The following is a 27,200-nucleotide window of genomic DNA, read 5'->3' on the forward strand; positions in this document are numbered from 1 at the left end:
TGAAGTTTAAAAACTTATTCTAAGAGTAGCTTATTAAGTCCCAATCAACATTAATTGTACAACTAGCAGCCATTCATGAGCACTATTTCAGCAACTGGAGAATTAAAGAATTCTTCTTTAAACATGGACCATTTCTTAAAGGAAAGGCTGCCGTGCATTATTGAAGTCTAACTATTTAGACTAACTATTTAACCAGCCCAGAGTACAGTTAATGGCTCCCTGCTCATAGGTGTCTCACTGACAACACTGCTGTCCCTGCTCCTCCCTCTCTTCCCCTCCCCTTGCATCTTTAACCATTTCCCTCCCCCTCCTTCTCTTCTTCCCCTTTTTTAAAATCCTGTCTCTTCCTCCTCCTCCTTCTTCCTCTTCCTCCTTCCCCCCCTTTCTCCTTCCTTCATCCTCTTCCATTGTCTCCTCCTCCCCCTCCTCCTTCCTCTTCCTCTTTCCCCCATGCCCTTTGTTTCCCCATGGCTCTTCCCACAGGGTCTCATGGCATAGCCCAGGCTGGCTGGAACTCACAGTCTTCTGGCTTCAGCCTCCTGAGTACTGGTGTTACAGACCACACTTAATTATGTATCTTCTTAAATATGACTTTAGGCAAATTAACTAAGCTCCAGTTTCTCCATGTAGTAATGTCTATAGTAATGATGCTTGAGTGAGTTATTTTGATGATGAAAAGGAATTCAGTGAATGGAAATTTGCTCAGTACTTCATGTGAAGTAAAGTGCAGTGGATGACAGCTGCTCTTATGAAAAATTGTTGCCTTCTGCTTCTTCAATATGGGTGTCATTAGTTTTTGTCAACATGATATAAAGTCATTTGGGAAGAAGGAACCTTATTTGAGAAGTGTCCATAAAATTGGGCTGTAGGCAAGTCTGTGGGACATTTTCTTGATTAATGATGGATTTGGGAGGGCCCAGCTCACTGTGGATGGTGCCAACCTTGAGAAAGGTTGTCCTAGACAGTATAAAAAAGGTGAGCTGAGCAAGCCAATGAGCAGCATTTCTTCATGGTTTCTGCTTCCATTTCTGCCTCCAGGTTCCTGCCCTAACTTCCCTTAGTGGCAGACCGTGATGGGGAATGTAAGCCAAATAAACCCTTTCTTCCCAGGTTGCTTTTGGTCATGATGTTTCTAATACCAATAGAAAGCATGTTAGTATAATGGGGGACCTCACCCCTAAACCACAAATGGTCATTGGTAATGCAGCAACAGCTACAGCTATTGCCTGAGGAGAAAGGCAAATGTGGGGCACAGTGCAGTCAGATCTTGGAGAGGAAGTACAATTTCAGTTGGAGAAATGGGGGGACATTTTAGACAGAGGGATGAGGTGAGAAAAGGCACACGTGGACACAGGGCATGCCTTAGGGACAGCAGCAAGCCACTTAGGTGAGGCACACAGCATGGGGGGGGCAGCAGGTGGAGAGCAGATAGTGGAACACTGAAGAGAAGGTGAGGTAGGACACAAAGATTGGAGAGCGAGAGAGACAGAGAGGGAGGGAGACAGAGAGAGAGAGAGAGAGAGAGAGAGAGAGAGAGAGAGAGAGAGAGAGAGAGAGAGAGAGAGAGAGAGAGAGAGAGAGAGAGAGAGAGACAGAGAGACAGAGAGAGAGCGAGAGAAACAGAGAGGGAGGGAGACAGAGACAGAGAGAGAGAGAGAGAGAGAGAGAGAGAGAGAGAGAGACAGAGAGAGACAGAGAGAGAGAGAGAGAGAGAGAGAGAGAGAGAGAGACAGAGAGAGACAGAGAGAGACAGAGACAGAGAGACAGAGAGACAGAGAGAGAGAGAGAGAGAGACAGAGAGAGGGAGAGAAGTTGGAAATGCACTTGAGACAGGTGTAGGGTCAGAAGGAAAAACCTGAGACTCCAGATGGAGAGTCAGCATTAGTGGAGCAAGTAGCTGAGGGCAAAGTTCTTCTGAGATGGATGGAAGAGGAGGGGATAGGGTTGGAGATGTGGGAGAGCTCGGCTGTGGAGGAAAGGGAAGCAAAGGCCTTTATGTCTGTTGACTTGTATTTTCTTGAAATTTGAGACAAAATGATCTGTGGTGTGGTGTGGTTGAGAGGTAAGTAATGCCTTGGATTATCCATTATAAAGACAGAAAATAGTCAAGGCTGGCAGAGCACTTCTGAGGTCTCATGCATTTTTCCACAGGTGGTTTTAACTGCACCCCAGACTGCAGAGGAAAAGGAGACGGGGAGGGCAGGGATGTAGGTCAGTAGAGTGCTGGCCTAGTCCTGGGTTTGCTTCAGTACTACATCAACTGGGTGTGGTGATTCATGCTTGTAATCCCCAGCACTGGGGAGTTGGAGACAGGAGGATGAGAAGTTCATAGTCGTCCTGGGCCACATAGTGAGTTTGAGGGGAGCTTAGGATAGAGATCCTTTCTAAAAAAGAGAGGGGGCAAGCAGAGTCCCCTAGAGCAGAGGAGCCAGGATAGTGATGGGGTACAGGTGATGGACATAGGGGGCAGTGAAGCCGAAAAGGTTTCTTCACACATCAAGGTGAGACTTCAGGTGTGCCAATGAGGAGAGGGCACTTCAGAACTCAGGGCGCTAGAGGATTGTTTGATTGTGCTTTTCTGGAAACAGTGTTTAAAGAACTGTCTAAATCTGTTCATTCCTTTGGAGTAACTATGCCTAGGGCTTACTGCAGAATTTTTTCCCTTTTTTTGGAGAGCTGCTTTGAGGGCATCTAATTACTGATGGAAGGTGAATCTGGACTGTGTATCCAAGTGGAAAGAGCAAGGCTTCAACAGAGCCATTGAAATGATCCATGTAAGATCACCATTGACAACTCGGCTGATTAAGCCAACTGAAAGTTTTAAGTCCTTTTATTGAAGGCCAGACTAAGAGTGGCCTTGTGCCTCTGAACAGTCTCTTGGTGCCCAAGCTAGGGGGTACCGAGTTTTTAAAGGCCAACCCCACAAAGACCATGATTTATGACAAAGTTAGATTAAAATCAGGATAACCTGGAAACATTCATTTCTGGCAGAGCATAGTAATTATTTTAGACATAACATGCCAATTATTTTTGCCTTTTTTCCTAGTTATTTTAGTTTACTTAATTATTTTAGTTACTATATCTGAACCACTGTCAAGGCCATGGAAATCTTAAATGTGTTTCCAAGGCACACCTGACCGTTGTGTGGATGGGGTAGAGGTCTGAGAACTGTCTAAGGAAACACAAAATGGAGTCAGAACCAGGTGGCGTCACCTTTGTTCTTCAGCTTACCCTCCCGGTTCCCATTAGAGCCAGTGACGACCCTCCTTTGCTTTTGAAGGTGAAACCAGTCACCCACAGCAGGATCAATGTGTCTGCTCGCTTCAGGAAATCGCTGCATGAGCCTTGCACTATTTTGTAAGTTGGAGCCCTTTCTATTTCGGGGTAGAATTAATTGGCTGTGTACTTTCCTTGGGGTTGGGTGTTGGAATGTTATGAGCGGAACTGTTTTAGATGTGTTGCCTGTTTTTCCTTCTCCTCCACAGCTTGATTGCAAATGGAGACCTCATAAATCCAGCTTCTCGACTCCTCATCCCTAGAAAAGCTTTGACTCAGTGGGATCACATACTGCAGATGGTCACAGAGAAAATAACTCTTCGGAGTGGGGCTGTCCACAGGTGTGTCATAGCATCTTCCCACAGGGGATGGTTTGGTCCTTGTAGACGTTCCCACAGGCTCTGGAGTCACTGGACCCCATTAAGCTTACTGTGCCTCAGTTTCTTTACATGAAGACTATGCTATATCATAGTACTTCAATGGGCATTGTTTCCAACAGTCCTTGGATGCTGGAACACATCAAGAGACTTTACCTGTTTTGTTATTTTAGTGTAGAGTAATAAGCAAGCTCCTTAAGGAAGAGAAACTTCATAGGCAGAACCAGCTTCTTGATTCTTCAAAAGTCCTTCCCCCTCCCCCTCCCGCCAGGCAAGACTGTTTATTCAGTGGTTCGAACTGTTTGCCTCAGGCAAAGATGTCAGCTGCTCGGGAGAGTAGATGGGCTTAAGGAAACAGGTGAGGAATGATAAGTGAGATGATCTAAAATTTAAACCAAAAGCATTTTAAGTGAAATTTAAGCAGACATTTAACACATGGTGTAGCCTATGAAATTATCTCAAAATTTTTACTGCATTTATTTATTTACTTGTGTGTGTGTGTGTGTGTGTGTGTGTGTGTGTGTGTGTGTGTGTGTGTGTTGAGGGAGCATGTGCTACAGTGCACATATGGAGGCCAGAGGACAACTTTTGGAAGTCATTTTTCTTCTTACACCATGTGGGTCTTGGGGTTCAAACTCAGGTTGTCAGACTTTTGGCAAGTGCCTTTACTCCCTGAACTATCCCACTGGCCCTGAAATTATCTCTTTACGGAGGTTAGCTTATATGTCTTTTCTTTCAGATGGAGGATTACAAATAACATGTAGATGTACAGAACACATTAAGAGTGTGTATGTAGTGCATATGTGCATGGACACACACATACACACCCACACACATCTCTAGATCCAAGCAGTTCCCTCAGTACTATCTCCTCCTCCTTCTGGATGCGCGTGAACACATTCTTACCTGTTTGATGCTTACATTCCATACACGTACACACACATACATACACACACCAAAGCACAGCCACTGCCTAGAGTAAATTCCCAAATGAGTACACATCATGTCCTACGGTTTAATGCATGTTTATATGTATTATCTTACAGTTTTATCATCGCTGAAAATTTAAGTGTAAACTGTTTTAATTGAAAGTAATGCTCAGTGTATGACAAAAATTTAAGCGTACAGAAAGGGTGAATTTAGAGCATTTCTCCCACCACTATCCCTTTCCTGAGTAGTTCGTGCACCCTCGAAATCAAAACCAGAAACATTCTATGCATGTACAAGTATATGCACTATTGGCTTTCCCCCTAACTCTTCACCCCTTCCTTCCTCCTTTCCTACTCCCCTCCCTCCTTCTCTCCCCCTTTCTTTCATGTGTGTGTGTGTGTGTGTGTGTGCGCTCGTGCGTGTGTGTATGTGTATGTGTGTGTGTGTGTGTGCGCGCGCGCACGCGCGCGCACGCACACGCGTGCGGAGGGCAGAGAAGGATGTGGGGTACTCTGCTTTGTCACTTTCCTCTCCTCTTCCTTGAGAGTCGTTCTTTGAACCTCAAGCTAGGCTGGCTTCCGGAAGCCCTGGCAACCCTCCTGTCTCTGCCCCGTCCCTCAGTTAGGGTTATAGGCACACGTGAGTCCTGTACTCAGGAGGCAGAGGCGGAGGTGTCTGGGGCTTGCAGGATGTTAGCCACCTTAGCTCCAGATTCAGTAAGAGACGCTGTTTGGAAGGAACAGGATGGAGAGTGATAGAGCAGACACCACACCACTCCCTCTGGCCTTTTCTTCAAGCGTGTATATGGCACGTACACCACTTTCCGTGCTCATAACGCCACACACATATGTTGCACTCACACACAAGTGGGTTTCGTTGTTTCTTGATTTTTATCTATTTGGTATACAGTACTGTCTGTTGATTTTCCCCTTCCATTCTAGGTATTTTTTATAATTGCTTTACATTTTAAATGAATTAACTTAGCATTCCTGTGAATTAAGTAGTGCAATTCTCTTTCAGTAGACATGACATATGAGACCCCGAGAGGAAAGTTACATGTCCAAGATTAAGCAGACACTGGGTAGCATGGCTGGATGGCAAGCTTCCCAGGCAGTCTGGAGCTGATGCTCTTAGTTCCTCAGCTAATTTCTAAGTAAATGACACGTGTTTCCATCCCATTTTGCTTGATCTGTCATGATCCTTACACATTTGTCCTACTGGTTTTCAGCCACACTTTATGTATTACAGAAGTTGGCCTTTCTGTGTAAGTTTCAAATGTGTTTCCAGTTTGCATTTTCTTTGTTTTGTATATAAACATCTCAAGTTTTCAGTCCTTTGTGTTCACTAATTTTATCATAGCTCCAGTATTCTTGGCTCTAGAATTATAAGAATAATTTTAAATGTTGTTTCATCTTGTGCTTTTAACTTTTTTGTAAACCACAGCTACTTTTTGGTTTATTTTTGTTTCAGTAGGGAAATCAGCATCACTAATTATGCATAGTTTTAAAAGAAAATACAGCTTTACCTTTTGATATCTACATACATGCTGACTTCCCCAAGAAATAATATATATAAAGTATACAAAGATATATATATAGGCAATTTCTTGTCTAAATATATCTTCTCTTTTTTGTGTTTTTTTAATTAAGAATTTTTTATTCATTTTACATACCAATCACAGATCTCACTCACTCTTCCCTCTTCCCGCCCCTCCAGCCTTACCCCATCCCCGCAAACCCCCATTCCCTCCTACAAGAAGGTAAGGCCTCCCATGGGGAGTCAGCAGACCTTGGTACATTCAGTAGGGGCAGGTTCAAGCCCCGCCCCCTCTTCTCCTACACATGAACAAATTCTTGGCTGGAAATAAGTAGATATGCAAGCACTAACAGAAATAAAATACATGTTCTCCATATATCTGAATATTTAGAGAAATTATTTTTTTCTTGAAACAAGGCCTCACTTTATAGCCTTGGTTGGTCTGGAACTCACTCTGTAGCCTCAAACTCTTGGAAATCCTCCTGTATCTGTCTCCTGAGTGCTATGATCTCAGGTGAGAGCTAATACATCCAATTGAGAAATGTAATTATTAATTCAATGGTAGACTTGGTGCTGCTCACTTGGGAGAGCCCACTCTCCCTTAATAGAACATTGATAACTCTTTATATTATTCATCAGTATATTAATTTAATAGAAGAATATCACTGTATCTCTCTGCTATGTATCAGTATATTAATTTACTGATAGAATCCACATTAATTGGTTCAACTCCCTGCTCATGATTCTTGTGCTTTGAAGCAACAGGACGAAGCCGGTCAATAGAGGCTATACTGAAGAAGCATAATGAAATCACAGAATTTACACAGTGGCTTTATCTATCTGCAGACTAAACCAGCCAGTTCTTGTCTGGGAGGTCCTGGAGTCCATAGCTACACTGCCTTTTAATTTCTAGTGTAACAGTTAACTGCTGATTTGGATCTGTTTTGGAGGAAAGAGGATGAGGAATGTCTGGCTGTCTGGCAGTTGGCCAGGGGTTCTCAGCCAGGTGTGATTTTGTTTCCAGGGGACATGCATCTGTGTCTGGAGCCATTTCTGGTCAGCACAACTGGACATGTGAACAGCTCCTCCATCTAGTAGAGAGACTAGGGTGCTCTTTAGCACCCTACAATAGGCAGAGGAGAGTCTGGGGTGCCATTGGGCACCCTATGATTGACAGGACAGCTTCCCTGATGGAGGGCTGGCTGCAGTTTCTCTGCTTATCCTGAAGCAGGATAAGCAGAAATCTGGGTTGTGTTGCTAGTTAGAGTTATAGAGTTAGAAATACTACATTATAAAAAGATGTTAACATCTGCATGCTAACTCAGAACTGCTACTTTTAAGGGCTTTTGTGGATATTTTCAGTGTTCTTCAGGGCCAGCTGATAGATCAATAGATCTTTTTTTTTCCTTTTTGATACAAAGTCTGTAGTCCTGGCTAGCTAGTCTGGAACTCACTATGTAGCTCAGGCTAGCCTTGCACTCACAATGTTTCTGTCTCATCTTTCCTAGTGACAGAATGATTTTATTATTGTTATTAACCTTCTTATGTACTATAAGCCTTTTTGTAAACTTTTCTAACACATTATGTTGAAACCCTACCAAGCTCCTGTTTATAGTCTTCAAAATTGCTTTATCTTCCTGGCTTAGTTTTCTAGTGGCCTACTTTCCTCTCTAAAAGAATTCTGTAGATAATTTAAACCATCTAGTAAAAAAAAAAAAAAAAATCAGTGTTCTTACAATAAGTGACCTATTAATTTCAGTCACAGCAGCAGCTTTTACAGTAAAGGAGGCTCTGTGAGCCCCACAGCTCTGGGGGGGTCATGCTCACTCTCCTGCTTAGGCATGGCTAAGACAGGAGACAGAAGCATGCATGCTATGCAGTTCTGCGTCATTAGTGCTGGCTTGCCCCTGCCCTCCTTTCCTCTCACCTTTTTTTTCTGACCCAGTTCTGTGTGTTTGGCTGTAGTACCTTGGCCAGAGGCTATCCTTAGTAGAGAATGTGGCAGGAAGCTTGTTGGCCTCTGAGTATACCAGAAAATACGTGGAAACAGTGTTGCCAAACACATCAATCAGTCTTCTGGGGAAGCTCAGCTTCATTTAAACACCTGGGGCTGGTGAGATAGCTTAGTGGGTGTATGCACTTCCTTGCTACACAAGCCTGAAGAGCTGAGTGTGATTCTTGAAAAGAGAGAACCAGTTCCTGAATGCTGTCTTCTGACCTCTATCCACACTTAAACCGTGGCACACACATGCCCTCTCCCTAAATAATAACAAATGAAAACAAATACATCCTATACAAGTAACTTTTTTCCCCTCTAAAATCCTCCTGTGGTACCAGAAGGGGTCTCTGTGCTCAGGCTCTGTACCAGGCTCATTGATGGCGCCTGTTCAGCCAGATAGTGCCTGGATCTCTGGTATGATGGGAGATTCCTGTAGAATCTCTTGACTTCACAATCAGTAATTGGAAGAGTAACAGAGGAGCCAAGTCAAGAATGGAGTACTTTTATTTAACTATGATTCTTAAGCAGCTCTCTAAATGCTTCTTGAAATTCTAATTGTTGGCATTGGTGTTTTGACAGGCTTTATACTTTAGAAGGAAAACTGGTTGAGAATGGGTCAGAGCTGGAGAATGGGCAGTTTTACGTGGCCGTTGGCAGAGATAAGTTTAAGAGACTACCTTACAGTGAGTTGCTTTTTGACAAGTCAGCAATGAGAAGGCCTTATGGGTAAGTCTTAATCCTTGCTCCCTCACTCTCACTCTCTAGTTACTGTTTGAAGTAGCTCTGGGGCAATGTTAGTGTAAAGGGAGGAGGAGGGGGCAGTGAAGAGTGGGCATGGCGGAAGAGAGGCCATTATCTTATGTGTTCCATCTGTTTCAAACGTATAAACATAAGCGTGTAATTGATGGTAAATGTGATGGTACACAATATTCTAAGAACAGAGGCAGAGGCAGGAGGATCAGGAGGATAAGATCATCCTCAACTAAGTAGTAAGTTCAAGGCTAGCCTCTCTCAAAATCAAACAAAAAAGTATTTTCTGTAACCAACAGTCTTATTCATCAGTGAGAATAAATGACTGAGAAGTATTGCATGAAACACACTGTTGGGAGTTGTGAAAGACTCAGTACCTTTGCATTGTACCAAGTTTAAATTAAATACAGAGCTCCATTCTTGGAAGAAGGTATCACAAGCTCTCTGCATAAGTTTCATGGAAGTTTCAGAGTCTAACAGCCAGAACACATGAGCTTTCAGTTGGCTTGGATAGAAACTTCCAGTAGCTTACACTCATTATCGTTTTTATTTGTTTATCTTTTTGAGACAGGGTCTATCATGGTCCAGACTGGCCTCTAACTTGCTATGCAGCCCAGGCTGGCCTTGAACTCATGATTTTTCTGCCTCCACCTCTGAGTTCTGGGATGAGAGGCATGCACAGCCTCAGCTCACTTACATGTCCTCCATCCCCTTTAAAAACCATAAAATATGAAAGCAATGCAATTGTACCTGTACAAACAGATAGGGAAGCCAAGTATAGAATCAGTGCCAGACTTTCAGACTTGTGTGTGTGTTTGTGTGTGTGTGTGTGTGCGTGTGCGTGTGCGTGTGCGTGTGCGTGTGCGTGTGTGTGTGTGTGTGTGCGCGCTTGTATATGGGCACACGGACATGTGCAGGTCAAAGATTACTTTCTTGTAGGTCAAGTGCCTTTCTTGGCTGCTCTCAACTGTATTATTTGAGACAAGGTCTCTCACTTAAACCCAGAGCTTGCTGATTCAATTTAAGGCAGCTTGTTCTAGGGATCCCTATCTCTGCCTCTTGTGCCCCAAGGCAGTCTCTGTGCCCACTCAGTGTTTCCATGGGTACTAGAAACTCAAACTCTAGTCTCCATGCTTCTATAGCAAGTACTTTATCCACCGAGCTGTCTCCAAGGCTTATACTTTAGTTGTTTGTGATGCACTCTGTATGTTTTTTCTCTCAGAAAGACCCTTTGTGAGAACGTCATGTATAGCCGGCATTTGTGCTTCAGAGCCTTGAGCTGTGACACTGGAGCTTTCTAGGTGGCTGTGGGGATCCATCTCTGTTGTTCTGTACAGAGGTCAGGGCCTCTGGGCTCTTAACATTGCCTTTTCGTGGCTGTCCTCTGAAGAGGCTGAATGGGTCATCACCAGTTTGTTCCCTATTAGTTTGTATACTGCAAGGCTGGTGGGGGTTGGCTAAGGCTTCTAGGGAGCAGCAGAGAGAGTGTCAGGAGTGTTGGACCTATGCAGGAGCCCAGGCCTTTGTGAACTTTAGAGTTTCTTGCCAACAGACTGGTTGCTGATGACCCAATCCGTGAAATCTAACCCTTTAACAACTTCTGCTTGGCAATACTTGTGAGCCTGCTGTGAACAGAACTAGGTACTTGATGATAATGTAAAAATTGTGACTCATTGGCCTCTCTCATACACATTAGTAAGGTTTATCGTTATATATGTGTCCTATTTTTGGAGACAGATTTCAAGATGGATTTTTGCCTAATGGCACAGACATGTAAAACTTATGAAAAATAATTATTATTATTTGGTGATAATTGACCTGTTTAAAGACTTTCTGAATATAAATGCCAGTACTTTTCATCCTTTTCCACCACAAATGGACATAGTATACTATATTTTTAAAAGTCATAATTATAATAATTATTATTTTTGAGAGAGAGTCTTGTTTAACCGGGGCTAACTTTAAACTATTGATACCTGAGACTCTACTGTCGTAGGGTTAGGATTAACAAATTGGTGCCACCTTGCCCAACAAATTTATTGTTCTGACTCAATCTGGCATGGTTGTTACTTAGTTTAAAAAATTATTTTTTTCATCTATAGAGAGGTTGGGAATTTAAATTAAAACTATTTTGTCTTAGGGTTTCTATTGCTGTGAAGAGACACTATGACCATGGCAACTCTTATAAAGGAAAACATTTAATTAGGATGGCTTACAGTTCAGAGGTTCAGTCCATTATTATCATGGTGGGACATGGTGATATGCATACAGACATGGTGCTGGAGAAGTATCTGAGAGTCCTACATCTTATAGGCAACAGGAAGTGATGTGACTGTCATACTGAGTGATGCTTGAGAAAGACCTCAAAGGTCGTCCCCAAGGTGGCACACTTTCTCCAACAAAGCCACATCTCCTAATAGTGCCACTCCCTGTGAGATTTGGGGGGGGGCAATTACATTCAAACTACAACACTGTTATAAAAATCGTATTAAAAGTTTGTTTGTAAGCATAAAGTCACATAATACCCAGGAAACCATTAGAAATGATTTAGAATGGAAAATTGAGGTTTTATGGCACTAAACACAGTGTCAGTGGGCAGGGGCTTCTGGGAGGTGAGAGCAGGTTAGAATGATTGTTGTACATCATAAAGTATTTGTAACTAATAGTCATGCGTTCAAATCACAATTTGTTTCCACAGTCAGAAAGCTTCTTCACTGCCTCCCATGGTTGGATCAAGGAAGTCTAAAGGGAGTGTAAGTATCAGCAGCTTTCCTCATTAATGTTCTATATCTCTACAGAGCCATCCTCTGGGTTTCAATTAAATTCAAAGGAATAAATCTTAGCTACCTGGTGGCACATAAGCAACTGTGTAAAACATTACTAGAATTTCAGTGTAACAACTGAAGTCCTAAACAAGAGCTAATGCCTTTTAGAAGATAGAATCAAACACTTTTTCCTTGTGTAAATATGATGCAACTTACATTGTGGTTATGGTCTGAATAGGAATTCATACAGATGTGAGAACCTTGCTAGGTCACAGTAGTGCTTGGGTAGTCGGTGTCTAACAAAGACTAAGAGGAACTTTAGGTAAGAAAAAGGCCACCCTCACTCAGTTGTACTTCTTTGAAAAAAAGGTCAAGAATTATCCTAAATGCTACGTCCCACCCCAGATGCTTTCCCTAGCCATTCCCTCACTGTTTGTTACCTGAGCAAGTGCTGGTGATGTGGGAACCAGAGCCTGCAATGGGTAGTTCATCTGCTAACAGTTCAGTCTGCACTGCAGCTCACCCCTAACCTCCAGTCTGCACTGCAGCTCACCCCTAACCTCCAGTCTGCACTGCAGCTCACCCCTAACCTCCAGTCTGCACTGCAGCTCACCCCTAACCTCCAGTCTACACTGCAGCTCACCCCTAACCTCCAGTCTGTACTGCAGCTCACCCCTAACCTCCAGTCTGTACTGCAGCTCACCCCTAACCTCCAGTCTGCACTGCAGCTCACCCCTAACCTCCAGTGTGCACTGCAGCTCACCCCTAACCTCCAGTCTGCACTGCAGCTCACCCCTAACCTCCAGTCTACACTGCAGCTCACCCCTAATCTCCAATCTATACTGCAGCTCACCCCTAACCTCCAGTCTACACTGCAGCTCACCCCTAACCTCCAGTCTGCACTGCAGCTCATTCCCCCTCTCCCCCCATCCATAGCTCCCTTGAGGATGAAGTCCACTTTGTTTTGGAGGGCTGAGGTAGCACGATTTTCTGGCTGAAGGTTCTCTGCTCTCTCTCTCAGTGGCCTTAGCAGGAGTGACCAGAACTGATGTAGTGTTCCTACCCAGCTCCAATTAGCTGAGCAGCAGGCATGTTCTGGTGTGTTGTAAGCACTTGGTGATCAGTGATATTGTCTCCTAATGGACAAGTACGTATCCTTTCCTGCACTCTTTTTATGACGGTCTTAACAAAAAGGAAAGATAATTTTGTGTTTGTGATGTTGGACTCTCATTCCTGGAGACTGTGCTGCTTATGACAAAGCTCCTATCCTCGATGCTCTTCACACTCTAAGGGAAAGGCAGAAAACTACCTGGAAGGTTATGAACAGCCTGAAACTGAGTCCCAGCACATGACCACCAAGAACATGGAGTTTGAACACTGCCTCTGGGTGCTAGTGCAGAGTCAGTGGACGCAGCTGAGGAAAGTGGTTTTAGGAGGATGGTGGTGTGAGGGAAGGAGAAATGGGTATGTGAAGATGCCATCATGGTAGCCAGGGTTCAGTGTCCACCCAAGACCTTACTGTGCCACGTTCTTTCCAGGACCTAGTGGAAAGCGAAATAAGACCCATGAATTTAGGTTTTTCTCACCGTCTTCTCCTCCTCTTCCTTGTCCTCCTCCTCCTTCCTCCTCTTCCCTTCTCTTACATTTCATCCTGAAGACATAACACAGGTGTCCCTGACTTCTGTGCTTAAAGTGGAAAACAAAGCAAAATGGGAAACATGAAGTGTAGAAGTAACAGGTCTCAGGCTTCCACGAGCAAGCTGCAGGCAGGGACAGTGCGCATCTGCTTGCTCTGAGCTATGGATTCCTACCCTTGCCCTCGTGGTCAGTGAATCTTCAGGCCAACTTCAGCAGAGACCCTTCATGTCTGTAGGGTGATGTGCCAGGAAGTCAATTTCTATGTGACCGTGAGCTCCAGCATGGAAGTCCGCCTTTATCTTGAGTAGAGGGAGTCCTGAGAGATTTAAAAAAAAAAAAAAAAAAGCACCATCCGAATCAGTTGAAGAGCCTTAGATCCTTCATGCAGAAAGAGACTGATGTGGAGTGATTCTATAGGCAAGTCACGGGCAGTGGCCTGAGTGGAACCTGGTGAGGCCAGACCAGGTAGACAGCAAGGGAGACTGGAACTGGTTATTATTCATGAAGAGACAGAGTTTGCTTGGTGATTGGCTAGATAGGCTTGCTAGAGAAGATAGAAACCAAGATAACCACAGGGTTTTGAGCTTGGATGCTAGAAAAAAAGTGGTAGTTCAATGACCAGGAAGAGGACAGGCAGAAGAAAAAAATAACAATGGCTTCCTTTCAAATGTGCTGAATCGATTTGGCCAGCCACATAATGACCTAATTTGAGGTAGAGTGGTACTACCAGCACTTAGGACAACTTGGCATGGCCCAGGCATAAGCAGTGGTGTAGCCTGAGGGAATGGGTGAGTAGGAACCTGGAGGGGACAATTCATTGATAACCCCAGGTGATCTAGGCTTAGAGAATCTAACCTCTCAGGGTGGAGAGGAAGAGTGAGTGAAACTTGGGTCAGTAGCTGAAAAGTATCTTCACCATTAAAAATGATAAGTGAAATCCATGGGAGATTTATTTATTAAGGTTTATTTTTAAATATATGTATGCCTTTGTGGGGCTATATGCACATGAATGCAGGTATCTGCCAAGGCTAGACAAGGGTGTCAGATGCCCTGAAGCTGGAATTACAGGCTGCCTGTATGTGGGTGTTAGGAACTTGTGTGCTCTGCAAGAACAGTAAGCTTACTTAACCTCTGAGCCATCTCTCCAGGCCCAAGACTTGTATTTTGTTCTCTGACTTTCTAGAGGGCTTTGTGGCAGAATTCTTTTTGTGTACACATCATGTAAGTCTCAGCTCTTCACTCTCATAGTACAATAGACAAGCAGTGGTTAAACAGAAACCCAGTGTAACTGAATAACTCGCCCAGGGTCACAGGGAAAATGGATGGCAGGACGAAAGTCACAGCCCAGCTCTTCGGGTTCCCAGACATTGCACGTTGCAATTCTGTGTTTACTAGTATGAAATCCAAAAGGCTAGAATGAAAAACTAATGATGAAAGACTGTTCCTGCTCCAAGGCACATACATGTTCCAGCACAGTCATGCAGTTTCCTTCCTTGCTCACTCCTGAGGAAGATTTCTGCATCCATTGTGAATACTGGTCCTCCGAATGATGATTGAGTATCCCGGTGTCTGGCTGGGGCAGAGCCCGGGGTGGGGGACAGAGATAAGTAAACAGGCATGCCTCTCTTTGATGCTCGTGGTCTATTGCAGGAGACAACTGTTAACCCGACAATTCCATAAGTCAGGGGATAACTACAGAGTGTGATCAAGTGGAAGGAAATAAAGAGAAAACCAATTTAGATAGCTGTGTAGGGGCCTCACTGAAGAAGAGACTCAAAGATATAACTTAAATTCCCATTCAGTAGAAAAGAGGCTCAAAAGGTTAAACTTATGTCCATGTTATTAAAACACACAAATTAAAATGTGTTTGTGTTTTTCCTCACAGCGCTGCTGTGTGTATCCATCTACTTATTGTTCACGTTGTCAGTCACGCATCCATCTATTCTATCAGCCATCCACACGTTCACCCCGTCAGCTCTCCATCCTTCTGCTCTATCCACCATCCAGCCACACAACCATCCACCTGTACACTCTGTGGGCCCTCCTTTCTCCCATTCTATGAGCTGTCTACCTAGTCACTCCATCAGCCTTCCATCCGTCCTCTCTATCTGCCATTCATTTGTATGCTTCATCAGCTGTACATCCTTTTACTTTACAGCCATGCATCCATCGACTCCATTAGGTGCCACTCATCCATTATATCAACCATTCACCATCCACTCCTCCATTCCATCAGTCACACATGTATCCACCTACATCTGTATATCTTCTCTACCAGCCATGCACTTATCTGCTCTGTCATCCATCCATTCTCATTCATCCATCCTATCATCCATCCATCCACTCTACAAGCCACCCACTCACTTATTCTATCACCTTCAATCTATTCACTCTATCAACCTATTATATCAGTTTATTCATCTGATCAACCACCCACTCAACACATATTTGTTGAGTATTTACTAAGTGCCAGGGACAACTATACACACTTAGTGTTATATGTATAAAGAGACTAACCAGGATCTTACACGGTATTCTTTCAAGTCCTCATGTGTGTGCTAGGGGAATTAAGATTGGTTGGATAGAATATTCAGCCACAACTATGTAGATAATTTCAGACAGCAATGAATGCTATAAGTGAACTAAAATATGGCAGGGCACTGATTCATATAAAAGTCTCTGAAGCTGAGATATCTGTGATGTTCAGGAGCCAGTCATGCAGAAAGGGGATGAAAGGGAAGGAGTTGAGGCAGAGTTATCCAGAGGAACCAAAGCTGTCCAGGTTGTTGGTAAGAGCTTGATAGGTGAATGGTAAATGGGAGGGAGAAGACCAGGGCAGTGGGCACTGAATGAAGTAGGAAGAGTAGGCAGGCCCAATCATAGACCAAGCAAGGCTTGATCCAGGCCTTCATGGGATGCCACTGAGGGGCTTAAAGGAAGAAATCTAGCATTTGATCTGTACTTTGAAAGATTAATAAAACATTTAATGTGTGTGTGTGTGTATATGCACATGCACATGAATGCAGGTTCCTGTGGAGGCCAGAAGAGAGTGTCAGATTCCCTGCAGCTGGAGTTATAGGTGGTTGTGAGATGCCTGACATGGGTCCTAGAAAGCCGACTTGGGATCTCTGCAAGAGCAGCACGTGCTCTTAACCACTGAGTCATTTCTCCAGCCCTTGATTTATATTTTAAAGCTCTTTATGGCAAACACAGACTGGGGAAAGAATGGAAGTGGGGCAGCGGGTGTCTGGGATCCAAGGATGGGATGAGGTGACAGCTCTGTGGCTACAGGGTTGATGGTATAGCTATCTATTAGAACTCAGTTTTGAGTGTGTTGCTGCTGGTCAGTTTACTTGCTCAGCAGCTATTTGTTGAGTGCCCGGTCCTTCCTGGACACAGTGGCAGTACTTGGGTGTCTGAGATTTCAAAGCCCTGACTGTGTATAGGTTACCATTCTAGTACACAAGAGAAGACTATGCCTGGTGCCTTTGATGTCAACCAAGGAAGAGATTAAGGGATAGTCTATTCAACCAAGGGAGGAGAAAGTAAGGCAAAGGTTGTGTTGCTGTGTGGTTAGCATTCATTTGAGCAGAGAATAACATGGTGCCTAGTGAACACAGAGTTCTCATTCGACTCACTTAGGGTATGTGTCGATGCCTGGCAGTGAGCCACCAACTGCATCCTATGCCAGTAAATCCAGTCACAAGCTTGGTTTTTAACAGCAGAACTAATTTACACCTTTTCTGTAATTAATAGGTTCCCCTGAGAATGCTGGGCTTGATAGATCATTAACAGTCTGGCCCCTGGGGAGGGATATGAGTGAGGGGCTGTGTAGGAGGAGCTGAGCTTCTTACTTTAGGTACCACAGTTAACCTCACCCAGCACTGAACTTAAAGGGGACATAGACCTAAACTTAAGAATTTATGTCTCCGTGCAGCTTTCTAGTAATTGTTTTGTTGCATGAAGAACAGCGGGAAGGAGAGAAGGTGGGAGGGAAGGAGGGAAGGTGGGAGGGAAGGAGGGAAGGAGGTAGAGGAAGGAGGGAAGGAGGGAAGGAGAGAAGGTGGGAGGGAAGGAGGGAAGGAGGGAAGGTGGGAGGGAAGGAGGGAAGGAGGGAAGGAGGGAGAGGAAGGAGGGAAGGAGAGAAGGTGGGAGGGAAGGAGGGAAGGAGGGAAGGAGGGAAGGAGGTAGAGGAAGGAGGGAAGGAGGGAAGGAGAGCAGGTGGGAGGGAAGGAGGGAAGGAGGGAAGGAGGGAAGGAGGTAGAGGAAGGAGGGAAGGAGGGAAGGAGAGCAGGTGGGAGGGAAGGAGAGAAGGTGGGAAGGAAGGAGGGAAGGAGGAGGGAGGGAGAGAGAAGGAGGCATAAGACTATAGGATACAAGTAGACTGAAAACGGCCAGTTGAGTCCGCTGTACCAAATGTTCTGCCAACTGATAGGTGGCAGAAATGCAGGAGTTACTCAGTTGAGAATAACTTTAGGTTCTTCTTCTATTCTTAGACTCAAAACGAAGAGAAAAATGGTTTATTTTACAAAGAAAGCGCCATGCATGCAGGTCTTTCCCCTGCAATAGCGCACCACACAGGATAAGGGTGCCCTCTAGTGGAAAAGAGGTAAAAATGACAGGAATGTGGACAGTGAATCAGCTTGTTTTTTGTTACCATCTTGTTAATGCATATTACGGTCAGTAATATTTGGGGTCATATATTAGGATTTCCAGGGTTTTGATGCAAGACTCAATTGGTTATCATGACTTAATGAGTATCACAAAGTCACTATGAGGCAAATTTTAAACACATTAAAATAAAATCTTCCTATCCCCCAAATTGCATTCTGCTACATGGGAAACTGAGTCCAGGATGAGCAAAAGGGCAGCTCATACCTGCCATTAGTAGACACATGTGAACGAAATACCAGCTTAGTAATGGAGCACCATAGAAGCTCTGCTGCTCAGCTAGGCAAACTCACAAAAGGACCTCAGACTTGATATTTTATGGCCTACATTTTTGGGTGCACATGTATGAGGGTTGGAAATGGTTTGTTGTGGCAGTGAAGGAAGCTGGAGTTGGTTAGATCTTCCTGGAACAATCCCAGGGAACTGTAGAAGTGAAATCTAGCTGACCCCCACTGTACCTAGGTGGAGGGGTTATGGAGGGTTGTATTTGCTTTGTGTATGTTTAAAGCCAAGATTGTTCCTATTTGATCTATCAGTGCATATGAGGTACAGACAGGCCAGTGGCTGAAGTGGAGCCCGAGAGGTACAGATGGGCCAGTGGCTGAAGTGACTCCTGGCACCATGTTTTTGCAAGGCATCCTATAAATTTTGGCTGCTTCTTTGCCACATAGCCATAATGTGCTGTTTCTGGGATAGCTTTTTCAGAGAGCCTCACCACACAGTGGGTGTTTCTAGTACTTCTGACATTACAAGACTTCCACATGGGAGGTGGAGGAGATGACGCAGAAGGTGAAGTGCTTGTCTGGGAAACACAAAGGCCTGAGTTTGGGTCTCCAGCTCCCACATCAAAATCCAGGCATGTTCTTATAATCCCAGTGATGAGGAGATGGAGACGGGAGAATCTCTGGTTTTCTCGGCAGCTAGTCCAGCTAGTTGATGAGCTCTAGGCTTTGTGAGAGACCCTGTCTAAAAAGGAAGAAAGGTAGAGTGACAGAAGATACCTGATGTCGGCCTCTGGCCTCGGCATGTGCCTTCATGGATGGGTTCACATCTCTTCCCCACACATACAGAAATAGAGATGGAGAGGGAGATGGAGACAGAAATGGGGAGGAGCAGGGTAATAGAAACACCATACCTTGAGAAAGCAAGTTCTTTTCGGTAGACAGTGCTTCTGACAATACCTTTCTTTAAAGCTGGAAAATATTGTATGAATGCAAACAGCACATAGTAGTATGCTTTATCAACTACCATCACAGTAGGGCTTGGCACATAGTAGTGCTGCTTTATCAACTACCATCACAGTAGGGCTTGGCAGGACTCTCTAATCTCTAGCAGCAGTGACTGCTGATGTCTGACCCATGCTCCGAGTCACACATTCAGCAGGCAGTCCCCTCTCCTCTTTCTCCCCTTTGACTTCTGTATGATTTATCTACCACATACTAGTTAGATGACAAAGTATCAGCAATTCTTTCTTCTCTCTCAGTCAGGTTTGCGTTTTACTTGAAAGGTGCCTGGACAGCAGTCCTTACTGAGTGGTTGGAGTGTGTGTGAGCATTAGTTATCACCACACACCTTCCTTCTATGATTGTCTCAATTAATCAGTCTCTAAAAAGTATTTTACTATTGTGTGATGTGTGCACATGTACATGTGGTGCATGTCCACTTGTATGCACATGTATGTAGAGGTCAGTTGACATCAAGGGCTCTGTTCTATGGCTCTTCACCTTAGTTTTGGAGATAAAACTTCTCACTGAACCTGGCGATCACCAATTGGACAGACTGGCTGGCCAGCAGCTCCTGCCTTTGTACACCACCTCCTCCAGTTCTAGGGTTAGAGATACGCACTGCTCCCTGGTCACTTACAGGCAAGCTGGAGGTTTGGACACAGCTCTTCATGCTTTGCACAGCAAGCGCTGTACCTGTGGGAACAGACTTTTTCTGAAAACTTCTTGTCTTCAGAAACGGAACATTTGCCTTAGTTGTAACCAACCTAATAATATGCCTTGAGATAGATAATTCAGAGCCACGAATTCAGCTTGCTATCCACCGTGCACTCAGCATGTTTAACTGCCTGCCTTTAAGATGGCAATGGAACCAACCTCGCTAAACTTTGCACTTCCCATGCATTCAGCTTTTACAATGCAAGCTAACTGCATGCTTTTAATCTTAAACTATGTACTCTTTCATGCCCCTGACCATTGTGTGTGTGTGTGCATGTATGTGTGTGCATGTATGTGTATGTGTTTGTATGTGTGCGTGCATGTGTGTGTATGCTGTGGTTATCATTTGCTACAAGAAGCCAACAGGTCGGAAGCAACCTTTAACAAAATAACCTTTAACAACCTTGCGGATATAGGTTGATGTCTGTTTGTAGTTCTGAGTGTTACTCTGGGCCAGTAAAGTAACTTCTTCCCTGTAAAACTCAGCTAAACATTTCTGAGAAAATGTATTCCTTATTCCTTTCCTGTGCCACATTTTCTATGCTGCTCAATAAATACAGAACAAAGCTTGTAGGGACAGGCAACAGAGACAGACACACACACAACAGACAGACAACACATAGGCCACATACCACAACCCACAGAGAAATGGAAGACACAGCAAATTCCTCCTTGGGCTTTCTCCTGGTCTAAACTATCCCAAGAGGAAGTCTTTTCATTTCTGAAGGTGATATTAACACATTTATTCCTTGGACTGTCTCCCTGTCTTTAACCTGTCTGTCTTTCCTTCCTTCCTTCCTTCCTTCCTTCCTTCCTTCCTTCCTTCCTTCCTTCCTTCCTTCTTTCTCCCTTCTTCCTCCCTCCCTTCCTCCCTCCCTTCCTTCCTTCCTTCCTTCCTTCCTCCCTCCCTTCTTTCTTCCTTCCTTCCTCCCTTCTTCCCTTCCTCCCTTTCTTTTCTCCATCCCTCCCTCCCTCCTTTCTCTCTCTCTCTCTCTCTCTCTCTCTCTCTCTCTCTCTCTCTCTCTCTTTCTTTTAGTTTTTTGAGGAGACAGGGTTTCTCTCCATTTGTAGACCAGATTGGCCTTGAACTCAGAGATCCCTTCTGTCTTTGCCTCCCAAGTGCTGGGTGGGATTAAAGGTATGCATAACCACCACCTGGCTCAATCTATCTTTTTTTAAAGTGAATTTATTTATTTTGCATCCTGGCTGAGGTTCCCCACCTCCTCTCCTCCCAACCCTTCCTTCCCACCCCCTCTGTGTTACCCACCTCCGATCCATCCCCTCCATTTCTGTTCAGGAAAGGGCATCAACCTATCTCTCCTAATGCTCCCTAAACCACCCTTCTGAAATGAGGAAAACTTAATCCCTGGGCAATCTACAATGAGGTCTCTGTTCTGTCTTGTCACACCCTACTGCTGGTGAGTGATGCTTTTCCAGAGAGTAGTAACATCATCCTTGCTGGGATCCCAAGTCCCTTAGTCGATGGGTTTTCTATAGAGTCTTTCTAAGTTAACAGCACCCCTAAACCTTCTCGAAAGGCACTGTCTGTGAAGGGGTAGTGTTATCTCATAAGTTTTCCAGTGCTGAAACTTCAGGATGAGCAGACCTCACTGGAAGCAGACCGCAGTCTGGGTCTTGGCTAATGACTTCAGAAGCCCCACCCCTGTCATGCTGTCTGTCTGTCTTTGCCAGACAGTGACTGAAAAAAGGGAAAGAAAAAATAAACCTCTGCTTGTAGATCATGCAATAATTAAATGCAAACTGGATGTTTAAATTGCAGTTGGAATAGAAAATTAAATTATGCAAAAATGTTATAGATTTGGACAAGTTTTCATACTGTTAATAAATCTATGCATAATTCATTTTCTTGTAGGCTGTGACAAAATAGCATAAATAACTTCATTTGTAAGATGGTGTTTTTTTTTCTATTCTTAATTGGATGATGGCTAAAACCATTTAAATGCTTTTGGATGACTGAATATATAAATGTTTAAAATGAGCAGTTATAATAGGCTTCCAGGCAGATTTGTTTATTTAATATTACTACATTTATTTTCAGATAGTACAGATGTTGCATAAAGATTGCACCCAATATGGTCGAGTTATTTATTTACTTACTATCTTATTCTTGCAGTGCTGGAGATGGAATGCAGGGCCTTGCTCATGCTAGGCAAGTGCTCCATCAGCAGGCTACACCCTGCCTATCTCTGATGGGACTTTATATATCTATATCATCTATATCTATATTATCACCAGGCACTGTTCCAGTCACCTCACACATGTTCCCCTTTATTCTGTGACAATGTAAAGGCAGGTGCATCAGCCACATTCAGCTGATGAGGGAATTGTGTATGCTCATGCATGTGGTTGGAGGTCAACCTCTAATGTTGTTCCTTGGGATACCTTCCACTTGGTTGTTTGTTTTGGACAGTGCTTGGAAACTTCACCAGTTTGGATAGGCTGGCTAGATGGCCACAGAGCTCTAGGGGTCCCTCCTCAAGGCTGGGACTACAAGTACCATCTCCATGCCTGGCTTTTCCTATTGGTTTGGGGACTTGAACTCTGGTTCTCCTGCCTGAGTGGGCAAGCACTTCACCAACTGAGCCATCTGTCTCCCCAGCCAGGGAGTGGTTTTTGTTTTTGTTTTTCTGTGTGTGCCATGGTGATGGACTCTGGCCTCACCAAGTGCTAGGCAGGCACTGTGCCTTGGAGCTCTATCCCCAGCCCCAAGGGAAATAGTTTTAGAGCCTGCCTGGTACCTATGCAGGGCTTGCCAATTGTGAGTGATTATTTTTAGTCTCCCTTCTATGCGAGACTTTCCTCCTGCCTCTGGGAAGATGTGTTTGCAGTTAATGTGGTAATAAGGCCAACAGTTGGAAATTAATGCAGGGCCCTGTCCCTGGGATCACTAGTTAACCACATGTATGTACTGGGAATACCTTTGAGAGTCCACTAGCCAATAGTAAGGGTCTAATCTTTTGTCATTTAGGGAAATTATCGCCAATCTAAGTCAACCATCGGCTCCAGTGATAACTCATCTCCTCAGCCTCTGAAGAGGAAAGGGAAGAAAGATTCAAATTCAGAAAAACCCACAAAAGTGAAACAAAATGTGAAGACGAAGGATTCCCAAAAAGCAGTACTAAACAATGGTTAGTTTGTTTTTGCATTGCTCATATTGTTATTTTTTAAGGCTGTAGATCCATTTTAAATTCTTTTTGTTCTAAAGATTTTTATTTTTAAGCATGTGGGTGTGTGCTGGGAACTGAGTGTGAATGTACCAAGTGCTCTTAACCACTGAGCCATCTCTCTAGTCCCTCAGTGTTCATTCTTTACTTGATAATGTCCATTTCTCCAGGCTCACAGAGGATATTCCTTTTTGTCTTGTCATATGTGAGGCTGTTCAAAGAAGTCTTTCCCTGGGCGAGAGGCAGCTATTTCGCACACTCGGCTTCCATTGGGATCAGATGTTGGCCTTTGAGAACTTTGCTTTGAGATCAGATGGTTGTTTAGGGCAGTCTCATTAGGACAGACGGGAGCGTTGCTGTCTTGTGCACCCACTGAGAGGGCTTGCTTGGCAGCACACGGTGTCTGAGTGCTGTTGACTGGCCTCTGTGGGTTGAGGGTTACACTCATCATTTTCTGGTATTCACAACTCACCTTTCTTGAAAAGATGTTCTGATATCCAAATGAATACTAGACACACATAAATTTTACTAAAAGTAGCTATAAGATAAATTTAAAAATTTCTAATTTGAGCCAGCCATGGTAGTTCATGCCTGTAATCTCAACACGTGGGAGGTGAAGGCAGGATTATTAATTCGGAGGTTAAGGCCAGTCTATGCTATATAGTGAGTTCAAGGCCCTCTGGTTCTCAAAAGCAAACAAAACCCAAGGCAAAACAATTTGCATTGGTCTGAGAATCCACTAGTGTGAGACAAAGGTGTCCCGAGTCAGGACAAGAGCAATGGAATGGTGGACTTTCACACAGGTTTTTGTGGAGAGGGGCTGTGTTTGGTTTCATTTCAAGTGCATTCTCAATAGGATGGGCTCACAGAATGGAGAGAGAGAGAGATTTGTGTCAGCCAGCTGCTGGCTGGAAACAAAAAGTGGAGCGGTTGCTTTGTCTCCTCTACTCAAGGTCCATCTACATAAGACTAGCGTGGGATGCTCAAGGTGAAGACTGACAGGGGAATGCTTTGAGTCATCAATAGAACCCAGCCCCGACATGGGAACTCCACGTGACATGAGGAATCATGTGATATTCACAGATGCAGGGCAGCAGGAGCTCCTGGGAGGGTTAGAGGATGCTGTACAGATGGCCGAAGAATCAGAGAAAGGCAAGTGGTGGAAGGTTGACAGAGCAGGCTAAATGATCAGGCGGCCTGGTGGCTGAGGCTGCAGAGTCTAGTGAGCTCATGCTTCATAAAACACGAGAAGGGGCTGAGGATTTAGCTCAGTGGAAGAGCACTTGTCTAATATGCACGAGGCCCTGGGTTCGCTCCCCAGGGCTGCAGTGGGGGAACAGCACAGGATAAATGCATGTCTGGTTCCCCAGAGAAGAGTAAGAGGAAGGGGCTCCTATGCTAGGGTATCGCTGGTGGATCTTAGCTTGCTTTTAGACTTGCTGGGCCTCGTCCTTCTGCTGGTGACCTTAGGCAGTCAATCTGCTTCCTCCTTCAGTCCCACTGTCTTCCTCCTAACTGTCACCTCAGGTTGTGATTTTTCTTCCCTCTTTGCATGCCCATGGCCTGTTATATCCTGTCCAGAGACAGACGTGGAGGAGGTCAGGATGAAATACAGCTGGCAGGTATTGTTGGGGGCCTCCTGTATAGCAGGAAGGACAGGGGGAAAAGTCAGCTGGGAAAAACAGGCCATTTTTGAAAACTGAAAACAACAGAGGTCTTACTTTGATAAACATATATTGCATGTGAAAGCTCCTAAAATGGTGTATGGAGTGTCGCTTGCTACTGCTGTTTTGTTTTCCCAGAACTAGCATAGGTGTAATAGAACCAAGGCATTTAGTACATGTTGATCAAATAAATGGTGGAAATTAAAGATGACTGAGTCTCTGTAATACTTTAAATCCCACTAAGAAACTGGACCCATTTAAAGCTTTTAATAAATTATTTAGTTAAAGGGAGACGATGCTATTTGCTTTTTGTCTTTGAGGTTCTTATCAGTGCACAGAAATCCCATGTCTACTTACAGTATGTGTATTTTAAGTCTTTGGGCTTATTAGTGGTCCCGTGCAGGCTGGAGAGCACAAGATTGGATTAACGTTCCTTCTGTTGGGAAGCAGACTGTGTTGGCAAGTTGAACGACCAGCATCCTGGCTTCTGTGGAAATTCACAAAGAGTCTATAATATTTCTATAGTATTTAATACTGAAGCAAGTAGTTTGTAAGATGTGATCAGAAAAGGTGGACCCCTTCAGTGCCCTGGGCCTGGCCTGGCCTTGAGAGAATGCACAGTTGCTTCAGGTGACCTCATATCCTAAGTGGTATTTTCCAAGCTAGCTTTGTGTTGTGAGGGCCACATGTTCTTTTTTTTAATTATTATTAAGAAAAATTTTTCATTCATTTTACAGACCAATCAAAGATTCCCCTCTTCCCTCCTCCTGCCCTCCAACCACCCCAACCAACCCCTCTCCTCACACAAGAAGGCAAGGCCTCCAATGGGGAGGCACATCCAGTAGAGGCAGGTCCAAGCCCTTGCCCTTGTCTCAAGGCTGCACGAGGTGTCCCATCACAGGTAGTGGGCTCCAAAAAGCCCTCTCATGCACCAGGGATGGAATCCGATTCTACCACCAGGGGGCCTCCCAAGCAGATCGAACTCCACAATTGTCTCGCCATGCAGAGGGCCTAGTCCAGTCCCATGCAGGCTCCACAGGCACTGATCCAGCTTTCATGAGTTCCCACTAGTTTGGTTTGGTCATCTCTGCAGGTTTCCCCATCATGACCCTGATGCACTTGCTCATAGAATCCCTCTTCTCCCTGTTTGACTGGACTCCTGAAGCTCTAGGTCATTATTCCCTGTGAAACTGAATCTCTGTCAAACCAAGGTCTTAGGACTGATTTTCCCTCCACACAAGGACTATGCTGCTGATTTAGAAGACTTAGGAGATGAAGAATTTACATATATTTTCTATGATAGGAAGAGCATATGAGTCCTGCCCCAAATAAACCTTGACTTTCAAAAACATTTACTTTCCATGAAAAGAAAAGGTGCAGTTCTAAAGCTGAAGCTGCCACTTAGTACACTGAAGTGTATCAGTTCATTTCTGCAGGACTGAGACCCAAGCAGCTTCTCCTTAAAGACCTTCCCCAAGACGTCCTTGACTATAAGAGTTCCCAGATTGTAATGTCACGTGTGTCTCTCCCCTAAACCGGCCGTTGTATTCATTTACAGTCGAAGCTGCTTTTTACTTCAATGCCATCTATTTCAGTAATTGGAACCGAGTGTGTGCTTCTTGATGCGCAGGTCTCTAGAGGACACAAGCAAAAGGAACGTGTAGGATTCAGGGGCTCCAGGTACTGAGTGATAATGCACAGGAGCTGCTTTTAGAGAGGAAACCTTTGTTTCCTCTCCTAAAAAGTGTATATGAAGTGGGGAGAGTATTCAGTTGTATTTCAAAGTCTTACATTTTAGGGTTAGAGTGAATAATTAAGATAATTTTCTACTCTATATTAAAATATATACAAATATTCATTCTGATGCTCTTTACATGTATACTATTATTATTATATTTAAAAAATAATTGTGATTTTTAGTCACATTTTGCTTTTTTAAAAGAACTATGATGTTTACTTATGTTCCGCTGTGAACTAAATGCTCCCTGACCCAGCAATGCTGCCTTCTGACTGTAGGTGGCGACCTGGCTCTATTTTTATTTTCCAATTTCTTTCCTTGACTGTTTCTCTCGGTCACAGTAAAGCTTAATAATTCAGGCAGAGCAGTGACATATTTCTTCAGGGAAACAAATCCCATTTTCTTTTGTAGCCAAGATGCAAAGTAAGATTGGTGAGTGATTGATGACTGTGGGTCTGTGGTGCGTTTTCAGCGCTGCCTGCGAGATCAGCCTCAGCCCGGCACAGCGTGCTCCCCTTTTTCTTGGGCTGCGGTGCCTGGAGAGATGTTCTAGAGGAGTTAACCAGGTACACTCGCCACTGTGAGCAGAAACATGATGATGGTTCTTTCGAAACAGCATTTTGGATAGCTATTTACATTCATTGCTATTATATCATTATTATTAATAATGGATAACTGAAGAGAATAAAGAAAATACGAGTCTAGTTAGAAATACCAGAAAGACTGCAATG

The 27,200-nt window shown here is 44.1% G+C and overlaps 1 protein-coding gene across 3 annotated transcripts in view; it reads left to right on the forward strand.

The window, feature by feature from the left end:
• Window positions 1-27,200, forward strand: part of Dcdc2 (doublecortin domain containing 2) — a 208,089-nt gene that overhangs the window by 81,743 nt on the left and 99,146 nt on the right. For all 3 annotated transcript variants that reach the window (XM_036188982.1, XM_036188983.1, XM_036188981.1), the window contains 5 exons: window positions 3,281-3,357; window positions 3,486-3,617; window positions 8,698-8,844; window positions 11,567-11,621; window positions 22,872-23,031. In XM_036188982.1, coding sequence (XP_036044875.1) covers window positions 3,281-3,357; window positions 3,486-3,617; window positions 8,698-8,844; window positions 11,567-11,621; window positions 22,872-23,031 — 571 coding nt within the window. The remainder of the gene's footprint in view (window positions 1-3,280; window positions 3,358-3,485; window positions 3,618-8,697; window positions 8,845-11,566; window positions 11,622-22,871; window positions 23,032-27,200) is intronic.

Source organism: Onychomys torridus, chromosome 5, assembly GCF_903995425.1.
Source record: "Onychomys torridus chromosome 5, mOncTor1.1, whole genome shotgun sequence".
NCBI classification, from domain to species: Eukaryota; Metazoa; Chordata; class Mammalia; order Rodentia; family Cricetidae; genus Onychomys; species Onychomys torridus.